We start from the raw sequence: 13,224 nt of genomic DNA on the forward strand, positions 1-13,224 counted from the left end.
CAGACACAAATCTACTTGAAGAAGAAAATATATGATGCGTAGTTAAGAAACAAGAGTACCTGTCCCTGAAGCTTAATCAGCTGAGTGGATTGGGAAGCCAAGCAGAAATGGCAGTAGCAGTACTAGTGTTTGCCTATGCCTGAATAGATGTATTCTACATTTAAAAGTAGGTGGGTATTGATGTCACTGATGGCTTGCAAAAACAAAATCTCAACAAGTTTGCTGGAAGATAGCAGCTTTTTTGTATGGATATGACCCTTCATGTGAACACTACATTACTTCAGATAACTTTTGAAAAGATCATAAAAAAGACAGTCTGTTGCAGAGCTCTGTTGCATGATGTAATGAGTAGAATTCTAAAAGTGATATCTGTGCTGTGTAAATGGATCTCATGCTTAATTAGCTTTGGTTAAATGCTAGACTTCTCTATCAGTCTGAGCCTCAGTGAAGGCTTAAAATATTAGAATTGTAGAATTACTTGGGTTGAAAGGGACATTAAAAGATCATCTAATCCAACCCCCCTGCAGTGAGCAGGAACATCTTCAACTAGGTCAGTTTGCTCAGAGCCCTGTCTAACCTGACCCTGAATGTTTCTAGGGGTGGGCCATCTACCACCCCTCTGGGCAGCCTGTTCCAGTGTTTCACCACCCTCATTGTAAAGTACTACTTCTTTCCTACTAGCAGTTTTCCATGATAATATTAAGGTTACGCTTTTCTTTCCTCTTTTCCTTATCTAGTGATCTAACAGCTGAAACTGACTTTCAGCTGCATTGTATTCTACCTGTTTATTAAAGGCACGTGTGATGTGTTTGATAATGTGTTTTCAGATGTGCACTTGGGAAGAAATTTGTCTCTTACCAACTAAAACAACTTGAATGAGGCCTGAGAACTGACAAGGTCTTGTTTTGAATGCAGAGTGCTGCATTTTCGTGGGGTATTGTGGAAAACAGAACAGTTGTTTGCATTCTGCAAAACATTACTTGTGTTTGAAGATGTCTTGCTTCAGATGGTGGATCATGTTGGGCCAGTTTAGTATGACCCATCTACATCACAAAGATCCTTGATGCTCTTGATGTGGAAGGTCACTGTAATACAGTTTCACATACTTTCATAGTAGCACTTTTGACATGTGTTTGGGCTGAAGTCTTAACTGTTGATCATGGAATACATACACCTGCAGAATATTAGGCAGTATTGAACATTTTGACCGGTCTAACAATTTTTTATGGAAAGTAATGAGGTAGGAAGCTGCTAGTTGGTTTGACCACTAGTAAGTTTTCGTTGGTTAGCAAAACCATATTCAAATAGATATCAGCTTCTGTGCCTGAGCTTTAATTGTGTCACTTTTTTTCCCCAAGAAAAAAATCTTGGAAAGAACATTACTGCAGCTTTCAAATGAATAATTTTGGTTCCATCAGCAGAAGAGTGTGGTGTGTACTCAGGACATTGCTATTAGAATAGAACATTTCTGTAGTAAAACTAACTTTATCTTTCACTGTATCATTTAGCTTTTAGTTTGGATGCTGAGCAGCCGGACTATGACTTGGATTCGGAAGATGAGATCTTTGTGAATAAGTTGAAGAAAAGAATGGACATCTCTCCTTTGCAGTTTGAGGAGATGATAGACAGACTAGAAAAGGGCAGCGGTCAGCAGGTACAACGGTGCTTTGAATACAGAATTTGAAATACGCACTCTATATGTTACTGTATGAAAGTGACATGCTGGGTTTTACATTTAGCCAGTCAGCCTGCAGGAGGCCAAGCTGTTGCTGAAGGAAGATGATGAATTGATCAGAGAAGTGTACGAGTACTGGATTAAAAAGAGGAAAAATTGTCGAGGTCCCTCTCTTATCCCAGCAGTAAAACAAGAGAAACGAGATGGTTCCAGCACAAATGACCCTTATGTTGCTTTTAGAAGACGAACAGAAAAGATGCAGACACGAAAAGTAAGTACATCAGTACCTCCTTCTGCTTTTTTTTCTTTTCCATCTCCCCCTTTCAAAACGTAGCTTAAATAAAAAAACAATTCGCCTGTGTAGTATAAAGCAATAAGAATTGGAGTGTTCTTTTTTTTTAAAATTGGCAAGGATAAAAAGCATAAACTACTTTAGGACAGCTATTAAATAAAAGTTTATATTCATTTTTTTTCACTAAATTTACTGTTACACCTGCTTTTTTTTCTTTTCCATCTCCCCCTTTCAAAACGTAGCTTAAATAAAAAAACAATTCGCCTGTGTAGTATAAAGCAATAAGAATTGGAGTGTTCTTTTTTTTTAAAATTGGCAAGGATAAAAAGCATAAACTACTTTAGGACAGCTATTAAATAAAAGTTTATATTCATTTTTTTTCACTAAATTTACTGTTACACCTACTTACGGGAATAAAAGTTTATATTAATTTTTTTCACTAAATTTACTGTTACACCTACTTACGGTGTTGGCAAGCTGTGGCTCATTGATAACAGGCACATGCTTCTCCTCGTTTTAGCATGTGATCTCATTTCTTTAACATACCTAAATATTTGGAACTTAGGTAAATTCAGATTATTGTATTTGAATGATGTGGGGAAACACGTATACTGTGTATCTACAGAATCGAAAAAATGATGAAGCATCTTACGAGAAGATGCTTAAGCTGCGCCGAGATCTGAGTCGTGCAGTAACCATCCTGGAGATGATAAAGAGGAGGGAAAAAAGCAAGAGGGAGTTGCTGCATTTAACACTGGAAATTATGGAAAAGAGGTAATGTTTACTGAAAGTTTGCTGCAGAAAGCTTTGGAAACTACTTGGTGTTCTGATTGCTGCAAATACTTGAACAGTGGGAATATCTTAAAATAAGTATTCTGGTTCTTTCACACTTACCAGGTAGCATGCTCTGTGTTAAGATATTGCTTGTTGTGGGAAGGTGACCTGTCACACTAAGGTGCATTGTTTTATTACATGTGTGCATGTTTTCAGGTGTGTGTATCTATCCTGTACATTATACCAGAAGGGAGCTCAGATTCGGATAAATTCTAGTGAAAATGTGTGTTAAGTACATAGATGAAGGAAATCCCAGCTATTTTTAAGGCCCTTTTCAGTCATTACCATTCTTCTTCGACTTCATTATCGCTATTCTTTGCTAAAAAAAGCTTGATCTAACACTCTGTTGGGGAAAACAAATAACCGTTTCATAAAGTATGAAATGTTGTTGTGTGAGTCATCTCCAGCTTGTGCTTCTGTTGACATCCTGTTTGTCAGCTGTGCTGAGGGCCAAATGCTCTGCTCTGTCAGCTGTCACTTTCCCAATCCACTGAGAATCACATTTGCAATGTGGAGGTTTTTGTAGTTTGATACTTAGATCTGAATATCCTTCTCTAGCTTAAGTATCCATGTTTGTAAACAAATGTTCTGAGTCAGTATCTTACAGCTCTAGAACTACCTTTTCAGTCTGAATTCTTGGGGGGAACAAGCTGAATGTCTCTACCAGGGCACTTTTTTCAAGCACTGAGCTTTTTCAGCAGAAACAGAGAAATTGCAAATATTTTTCCAGTAGCTTTTTCAAGAAAATAAGCTGTTGAATAGAGGAAAGACTCTAGTGGCTCCCTCAGAGTGGAAAACTGCACTTCAACTCAGCATTTGTCACAGGATTTGAAATGTAATATGTTCCATGGATCTGCCTGTGGTGAAAATAGTCTGTAACTCAGAAGAGGGGAGTATTCATAGATAAGGCAATCTGCCTCACTGTTAAAACCTTCAGAGCGATAACTGAGTGTTTTTAAATGGTACCAGTCCCCAGCAAAGGGGGGGGAGGATAACCCTGTCCCTTCTTTCCTTCTAGTTCCTGCTTTTTTCCTTTACAGTATCATCTTTTGCAGAAGCTTTACAGGGTAGTTATCCTTTTTTTATTTGTCAGCATTAGCCATTGCAATGAATTTTCTCCATTATTAGTCCCCTTTCCTGGAATAATATTTCCTGTACTTCTTGTTGATGTCCTGGATGTCCCTTTACCCCAAGCTGCAAGTGTTTAATCTGTGGTTTGGGTTTTTTTACCAGATGTACCCTGTAAATATACCAACAAATAAAATTTATTCTGTTTTTAGGTATAATTTGGGTGACTACAGTGGAGAGATCGTGTCTGAAGTCATGGCACAGCGGCAGCCACTTAAACCTACCTATGCGATTCCCATCATTCCTGTGTCTAACAGCAGTCCTTTTAAACACCAGGAAGCTATGGAACTGAAAGAATTTAAAGTTAAAGTGAGTAGCAGCATCACTATACGGTGTGCAAGATGCAGTGTTTTAGGATGGGAGGAGGAGGGAAGCTTTTTGGAACTGGCAAGAGGCCAGCAAAGCTGCAAGTGAAATTAAATGCTTCCTTCTCTTGGAATTACTAGGATAACAGACAGGCCACTAGCATTCCTCAAGACAGAAATAAAGGAAGTATGGACAAGCTGCAGGCAAAAGGACACATGCAACTGTGTTCTTAATCAGGGGAATAGAAATATTTTTCTCTAGTACTGCCCATAAAGTTAGGATATTCTGAACAAAACTGTATTTGTTATCTAGATAGTGTACAAATACAGAACTAATGATGAAAAACCCGTATGTTGTTCTGCATTATGTTGTTATTTTAGTCTGGAGGGTTCTTTTTGGTTTTGTTTGTAAAACATGACCCACTGATATTCCACTGATATTCCCAGTGTGGTGTATATCCTTGGTTTCATATTTAAGTAAAGTATCAAGTAATCTTACTGGATTTTTAGACAGCTACCAGCACTTTTTTTTCCTGCAGGCTTTAATTTTTGTCATATGAAGCATAGGTACAGTGGGAACAACTGAACATGTTAAATAGGTCAGGTAACACAGGAGAAATCTGAGGTGTAATTTGAATTTTAAACCTGTAACTGAAGAATATCCAGAGGCTGTTCTGAATCTGACAGGGTGGTTTGAATCAGTGAATTCTTCCACTGGTAGCAGAGAATTGTGATTGCTGGCATGTACTTACCTGTCAGTGCAGGGTCTCACAGCTTGAAAGAAATCTGTTTCTTGGAAGCTTGGGAAATGCACTTAAATTGGACTCTGCATAGTATGGAGAAATGTGTTTAATTTTTAGAGGCTTTTGTAAGATTATAGGTATCTTTGAGAGGTCTATTGTTGTGTTGAAAGTATTGTTTGGTACTTAGTAGTTCTGTAACGCTGGCTATTCATTTAAAATGCTAGAAAATAAAAAAGGTGCCTCATGGAGATCATCATATGTATTTTGGTCTCCTTCTCCAAAGTAGTACTGTTATCTCAGTACTCTAGTGAGTTATTGAGCAAACAGTGCTTGATTTCACCTTATGTGTTAAATGCTTTGGTTCCTGGAAATGAAATAACGCTCACAAAATGTCTGCATGTTTTACTGTCAGGATGGTGGAGAGATGAGTTCATGTTTTGGCTTGCTTGGACAGGAGTTTTCATAAACTTGTGTTTCTTATTTTTCTTGCAGCAAGATAAACCTGATGTTATTAGACCCAAAAGGAAGTATGAGAAGAAGCCAAAAGTCTTACCTTCGTCTGCTGCTGCTACTCCTCAACAGACAAGTCCTGCTGCACTGCCAGTCTTTAATGCTAAAGATCTGAATCAGTATGATTTTCCTAGCTCGGACGAAGAACCTCTCTCCCAGGTAAGACCTTTAGAGTTTTTGTGCTGCTCTTGGGGAAGGAACAGAAGTAAAACTCAAGAATTTGCTAATGTGTCTCCTCATACACCCCCAACCCTCCCCCCAATCCCCTCTTTAAAGGTTTTGTCTGGTTCTTCGGAGGCTGAGGAAGAAAATGATCCCGATGGTCCTTTTGCCTTCCGAAGGAAAGCAGGCTGTCAGTACTATGCTGTAAGTAGAATTTCCTTATGTCTCATAAGACAGAGCATCATGGTGGGAAGAGATCTTGTGTTTAATTGCTTCATTTGATTTTAAGCCTCATTTAGACCAACCTGGCAACTGGCCATGGAGTAGCCCTAAAGAGGGAAGATTAGGAGATGTGCGTTACCGATACTGCTTAACCACTCTCACTGTCCCCCAGAGGTGTATTGGGTTTGCACGAAGACGGGTTGGCCGTGGTGGAAGGTAAGTGTTGTGTGATTTTTAAAAATAAAATTAAAAAGAAAATAATCAGTAAGACATGAAGAGCAAAGGTCAAAAACAAAAAAAAAAACACCTCAAAAATTTGACACATCCAAGAGATTGGCTTTTTTAATATTTACATTTGATACACGTTTCCTTAGCTGGTTAATGTCTCCAGTTTTATTTTGTGCTAGTAGAAGTTTCTTGAGTACTGTTTTCTTAAATAGTTCTAGGGTTTTTTATTGCTTGCAGTCCTGAGTTCTGGGGTAAAAATACATGTGCATTTTCAGTTGTGATTGCATTATTTGCATAGTTGTCCTCAAATAGGAGCATTTAAAGATAGCAAGAAAATCACATTTTGCAGAAGATGCTTTTCTGCATTTAGACTGTGTTTTGTGATTTGCCAGTTGTGGATAATTTAACTGTTAAATTTCAAACAGTGTCAAAAATACCAAAGAACTTAAGGACTTATTTGAGGCATTTTTCTTCTAAGTATCTTTATTGAAAACAATTTAAAGATGATTCAGAGTACAAGTGCTGGTTTTTTAAATAACGTGTGATGTCTTTAGGAAAATAGTACATTGGTATTAGATTTTTATTTAAAAGGCAAATCACATTCTTTTCATGAATGCACCTCTTCACATGTTAATAAGTCAGCTTGGGCAATCAGCAAAACTGGAATGAGAGCTGAAGGCTCTTTCTGGGATTTTTGCAAGGGGATTTGGAAGTTATTGTAGGTATATTCAGGATATAAGGAGTAAGGCTTTGAAATCAATTTAGAAGGACATTTGAATTATCACTTTTTACTTTAGCAATGTTATTTTATTTTCCAGGTCTTCTTAAAAAAATAATTCTATGTTGTTGTAGTGTTTTAATAAATGCATGATATTGTACATCAGCTCTTCAAACAGTAAAAGCTAGAACATACTTAAAAGTGCTACATACTGTAAAATAACAGACAGTCATGCATGTTGTCAGGGGAGTGTTTGATTATTCTAGAACAGTTTTGTGTAGTTTCTTCCATGCCTTTGTCATCCCCAGGCACACATGGCAAACTGGGGATTTTCTTGGTGTTTTCTTGCCACTGTGTAATCCTGCACTGTTCTCCTGGTTTCAGGGTGCTGCTGGACCGAGCGCATTCGGAGTACGAGAATACATTTCATCATCTGGATTCGGAGTTTTCCTCATCACAACACTCTTCAATCAGTCAATTTGCCAATACCTCAGAAACAAATACCTCGGACAAATCTCTCTCAAAAGACCTCAGTCAGATACTAGTCAATATCAAATCATGTAGATGGCGGCACTTTAGGCCTCGGACACCATCCCTACATGACAGTGACAATGATGAACTCTCCTGTAGGAAGCTCTACAGGGGTATCAATCGAACAGGCACAGCACAACCTGGGACCCAGACATGCAGTACCTCTATACAAAGTAAAAGTAGCAGTGGTTCAGCACATATTGGTATGTTCATTTTAACAAACTTGCTTCTAGAAGTTTTAAACTTGGGTCAGAAAAGCCAGAATATCATTAGGTCATCCATACTTTACGTTGTAGTCTGTTTTGATGGCAACAGCCTATTCTTCATGTCTATCTCTTTGTTTGCTACACAGACTGTTTGTGCATGTTTACTGCTAGCACTAGCATACTGCATCTGAGACTTACACAAGTGCTACAGGGGTGTGTAATTAGGATTTTAGAAATATGAAGGTTTAAAAAACAATATTGTGTAGGGTCTAAGTTGACTCTGATCTGGATTTTTAAAATTAAAAATGCATTAATTGCAATGTTGATGAAAATACTGCATTCCAGATTTTGTCTAGTACAAGGTGTGGCAGTGGTGGGAAATGTTCTGTTAGAATGTTTGCATTTAAAGTCCTGGCATGCTTTGAATTCTTATTTGAACTTAAATGAGCTTAAATGCCATTTCCCATCCAAAAAACTACCCAGCCCACCCTCACTGATGCATCTGCTTATCCTTAGCAAAACTCTTAGACTAATCAACAAGTGGCAGATTACATCTTCCAGATCCTAATTACAGATTCGAGGACCTGACTCTGAAAAAACTCGATGTAGTGTTGTTTTTAATTGGAGTACTGTTGAGCAGCATCACTCTTTCTTCACACTGGAAGTTAGAATGCAACTTAAATAACTCATGGATTTTGATTAGTCAGTACCTTAAATGTCATCTTTTTATAGAAGGTTAAAGTGACGCAGTTTTTTTATATAGAAGTAACAGTAAAAGTTCCCCATGGTTTCATAAGGAGTCTCTAGAATCGTATTTTCCTTGCCATTTTGAGTTGTGGCTTTGGAAATAAGTCAGAAAACCTGGATGACAAAGGAGTGCCATGGGCAGAGATGCATATACCTAATAATCTACCCAAATGGTTTGCTCAAAAACTGCTACCCTGGTATCATGCAACTTTTATCTTCCTGTTTGCCAAGATATATTTTGTACCTTTCCTCCCTGTACCACGGTTTGGGATATTTTTCCTGAAAATTCTTTCTCCTTGCATTTGTAGATTTAGTGAGCAGCTTTGTTCTGCTGTTTTATTTCATGCTTCCTCTCCATGCTGTCCTAGAGTAGATCCATACTCCTTGCTTTCCTTTTTTATGATTCTACTTGCTGGAAATGTACTAGGGCTAAAACTGATGGTTCTTCTGGTTTGTGCTCTAAGTGCAGCTTTTGGTGTTTAAATTCTGCCCTTCCAATGGTTCAAATAGGTAAAGCAAGATCAGAACTGAATGAGAGCTGCTTCTGTCTGGTGGGCAGTCTGAGCTGTGATAAAACACTATCCATGTTACTAGTATGAAAACAAAACTAATGTGTGCTGAATTGATTATAAATACACTGTGAAGTATTAGTGATGTTTACATCCAAACATCATATAGACTTGAAAAATTGGCTGATTGAGTTTAAAGCTTGTCTTTGTGTGTGTGTGTGTGTATAAAAAAAAAAACCCACACACCCTTGTAGTTTTTTTCCTTAAATAGATGGTTAAGATAGTTATCTACAGCATTTAGGAATTAAATGCCATTGTTATTTCTGGTGATGAGTACCATACAAAGTTTTAATTTTGTGGCTGCATTTGGAAGCCTGGGGGAAAATGATGTATACATATGAGTACCTGTTATATCCCATTCATTTGTGCTTGGAATTCTCTGCAGATGGCTTAGTATCTGTGTAAAATATTTAAGTTAGCATTCCAAGCTTTTCCAAAGTGAAAAGTTGTGGAGTTTAGGTTTAGATTTTTATTAGGGTTCGATCCAGAAATTAAATGCTCAATAAAAAAATATAACTGAATTTGCAGATGGATTTCAAGTTAGTTACCACAGTCTTTGAATAGTCACTTTTTATTACTATAACCAGGTCGATTATATCCATATTATTATTTGTAATCTTAATTGGGATTTTTGTTGCATTGAAGGTGTATATATGAGTTTGTGTGTATGTGGTGTAATGATGACAGTCTGTTTAGGTGTAAGTGCTTGAAAGGAGCACACACAGTCTAGTTCATCTTGGTACCATTCTGTTTTTTAGTGGATATTCTTTCTGTTTCTAAAAGAATTCTCTAAGATACTTTGTCTACACACATTGCAGAGCTGTTTGTCTTGTGTATGAGTTGGACTTCTTCAGAGGTGTCTGTCAGTTGGAGCTGAGTTATGTCTTACTCAGCTGCTGAGTTAGGTCTTCTTACTCTCTGTAGCAGATACTCTAAAGAACATCAGGTATCTAACAGCTGTAGAAAATAGTTTCTAATAGTTACTACTGAAGATTCACAACCCTGTAGAATGTGTCCCCATTTTGTTTTCTTAGTTGTTTAGGTTTTTGAACTGGCAGTAGGTCTTTTTACCAGAAAACACTCATCAATGCATCTAGGTTTTTTTAAAATCCATTTATCCTTTTGTTGCTAAGGTGAGTTGTGGTCCTTCTGCCATGCCTGCAATGAGAAGACTAGAGGGAACAGTTGTAAGATGAGACAGGGGAAATTGAGATTAGATGTTAGGAAATTTTTTTCCACTGTTATGGTGGTCATGTTGCCATGTTTATTGTGCACCATCACATGGCATGTTTTAACTGTTTCCATATTAATGAAGTTTAAAGAAGTCTTGAGTTTTTTCCACCTTGAGTGATCCAGACAACATGACGTGATTCTGAGGGATGTCCTGTATATGGCCAGGAGTTGGATTCAGTGATCCTCATGGGTCCTTTCCAACTCTGAATATTCTGTAATTCTGTAACATGCTGTTGACCTGGAAAAATTGCTGTGGAAAACCTTGGTTTTCAGGTCTGTTACACACGGCCAGCAGGGGCCTGAAGCTGATATGGTACCTCAGGACTTCTGTTAATCAGAGGATGAGTTATAAAAACTGTGCCCTGACATACCATTTTCTGGCTACAGGAGGCATTGGTTTTCACTCTGAAGATCAGAGAGAGGTTTCTCCAAAGAGCCAGGCATTTTATAAATATTTTGAAGTGCCTTTGACCCTGAAGAAATGAAAGTTATTCTGGTCCTGGCTTTCAGAGTGCTCAGCATTATCATCTGTGGAAGATGAAGTTCTTGCATTGAGATTTAGTGTGTAAATGAGAAGGGATGTCTTAAAAAAAAAAGAGGTGATTTAAAGGTGTTCACACATGTTACACAGAACACCACTAAAAAGCAAGCAAGAGTGTTTGTGGAGGATTAATTTGTTCAGTGGGAAAGCAATTGACTGAACAAAATGCAGCAAAATTACTTCGTAAGAGGTACTTGTATTGCTGACAATCTCAAGTTTCTGAATCATAACCTTCAGAGGTGGAGGTTGTGTCTTTAACTCTGGAGTGTGCAGTAGGCATGAGTATTCCTCTGAAGTGTTTCTGTCCCAGGAATTTAGTCTTCCTTGTTAGGCTGACCATCTGGTTCTGCCAGGCTAAAGGTAGTCTTGAACTGCGTCACACAGAGAGAGACTGTGCTTTCTGCTGGAGACTTGCTGCTAAATATGTTACACTCAGGTTTTTGAATGCTTGCATCTAGTAGACAAAAGTTAGAGACGTGTAAAACTGCACAGCATGCATAATTCTGTTTCAGCCTTGTGCTTAGGAAGGAGAGAAGGGATACCCATAGCTAGTGTAAGATTTGAGCACTGGTTCCCAGGCTCCCACAGTAAGGGTAGGTGACCATCTTGTGTTCTGTTCTTTTCTCCCTTTATCACACAGAAGCTTGGATCACTTTGACAGAATGTGAATGCTGGCATGGCTGAAGAGGTTAGCAGTTAGCTAAAGCTCACTGAATTTGTAGCTTGCTCCTTGAAGAATTTAGTCATAATGTTTGGGGTTGTAGACCTTACTGCATGTCAAGTGAAATAATCCAGCATGGTTTACCTTGCATTTTCTTGTAAACTAGACATTCAGGTGATGTGCTGCAAGTTGTACTTTGCTATTCAGTAACTTCTACTGTGGGAATTCCATAGAAATAACACTTTTCCCAGTAAATTTGGATCCCTTTTTATATGTCTTAATCTGCGTTTTAAAAGCAGTTTCACACACTCAGGGATGTAGCAGGAGAGTGAATTGTGCTTTCATTTCCCAAATGTGTCATGTGGTTGATTGATCTATACTTGTTCAGCCTGGGAAAGAGAAGGCTTCAAGGTGACCTAATTGTGACCTTCCAGTACCTGAAGGGAGCCTACAAGAAAGATGGAGAGGGACTTCTTACAAGAGCATCTAGTGACAGGACATGGGGGAATTGCTTCAAAGTGAAAGAGGTCAGGTTTAGATTAGATATTAGGAAGAAATTCTTTACTCTGAGGGTCAGCCAGAGAAGTTGTGCATACAAGTGTACATGGCCATGTTGGGTGGCTTTGGCCAGCCTGGTCTGGTGGAAGGTGTCCCTGCCCATGGCAGGGGGCTTGGAACTAGGTGATTTTAAAGTCCTTCCAGTCTAAACCATTCTATGATTCACTGCTGGTTTTTGATGTTCTCATTAAGGGTACCTGACACCTGATTTTAGACAACCCCTTCCCAAAAAGAAGCAGGAGGAAGCTTCTCAATCCTTGTGACAGTTCGTTGCAGCAGTGTAGAAGGACTTGCCCTGCCTTTTCGTGGCTTTCATGCCATCACTAGCTGTGTTTAGATCTTGTTATTTAACCCTCCTGCAACACTGCTCTGTGTTACTGTTTTCCCATTTTGAAATGTTTCTTTCACATTGCAGGGTCTTGTTATTTAACCCTCCTGCAATACTGCTCTGTGTTACTGTTTTCCCTTTTTGAAATGTTTCTTTCACATTGCAGGATAAACCTGGTAACAAAAGATCTGTGATGGCTGTTTTCAATTATCATTGCTGCTACTTAGCCCATGTGTGGCTGAGCTCCTAGTTGGAGAAGCAATAGCCTTGAGAGTAACAGATGTTTATGGCCCACTCTAAGCTTAGTTGAAGGAGGAAATCTTAAAAGGAAAAGCCTCTTTAGTCTGGGAAATGTGACTGGCAATGAGGGAAGAGTCACCACTTACTGAAACATCTGAGCACTTCTGGAGACTTCAGGACTCTGTAGTTACACTAGATTTTCTCATTCAACTTCAACTCAGTTGGAGTAGTGCTTTGGTCCAAAGTGGTGGATCTCTGGGCTTGTGTAAACTGTGAGACTTTGTCTGCATCCTATGCAAGCATGGTCATGTTTGTAACTGTGTGTACCCTGACTGGCTTGTGACACTGGTGGAAATTCACTCTAAGAATGATGGGCAGACAAGTATAAATGCAGAGCAAGCTTTTCTAGCTTTAGTTCAGTGGCTAGTAAAAATTCTTGTTAATTACTTTCTGTCTTCTGCTACCAAGTAGGGAGTACATTGCTAGACCTCATATCTAGTTCACAGTTTCTAGAGTTCTGATGTTAGGAATTTCACACTTAAGTTGAGTTGGGCTGAAATAAAAGGCTGTTGTAGTAGTAATCAAGGGAGTAATGGTTCGTGTTCTCGTAGTGTCTAATAATGCCATGTTTAAGTAAAATCAATCTTGAACTTCTTTTCAGAAAGTGAAACATCTTTGGGCCTGGTGCAACAAATACTAAATCACACTGGCTCTAAGTCTCTCCAATCTTCTGAATCAAATACTAAATCACACTGATGGCTCTAAGTCTCTCCAATCTTCTGAATTTGCTGGT

General features: G+C 38.5%; 1 protein-coding gene across 1 annotated transcript in view; it reads left to right on the forward strand.

Annotated features, from left to right (window-relative positions):
* Positions 1-7,551, forward strand: part of LOC103805718 (enhancer of polycomb homolog 1) — a gene marked incomplete at its 3' end in the record, with an annotated part of 7,918 nt that extends 367 nt beyond the window's left edge. The window contains exons 2-9 of the mRNA XM_009078378.1: positions 1,509-1,654; positions 1,740-1,946; positions 2,593-2,741; positions 4,082-4,238; positions 5,470-5,646; positions 5,764-5,853; positions 5,939-6,087; positions 7,202-7,551. Coding sequence (XP_009076626.1) covers positions 1,509-1,654; positions 1,740-1,946; positions 2,593-2,741; positions 4,082-4,238; positions 5,470-5,646; positions 5,764-5,853; positions 5,939-6,087; positions 7,202-7,551 — 1,425 coding nt within the window. The remainder of the gene's footprint in view (positions 1-1,508; positions 1,655-1,739; positions 1,947-2,592; positions 2,742-4,081; positions 4,239-5,469; positions 5,647-5,763; positions 5,854-5,938; positions 6,088-7,201) is intronic.
* Between the last annotated feature and the right edge of the window lie 5,673 nt (positions 7,552-13,224).

This window comes from Acanthisitta chloris, unplaced genomic scaffold (assembly GCF_000695815.1).
Source record: "Acanthisitta chloris isolate BGI_N310 unplaced genomic scaffold, ASM69581v1 scaffold13727, whole genome shotgun sequence".
NCBI lineage: Eukaryota > Metazoa > Chordata > Aves > Passeriformes > Acanthisittidae > Acanthisitta > Acanthisitta chloris.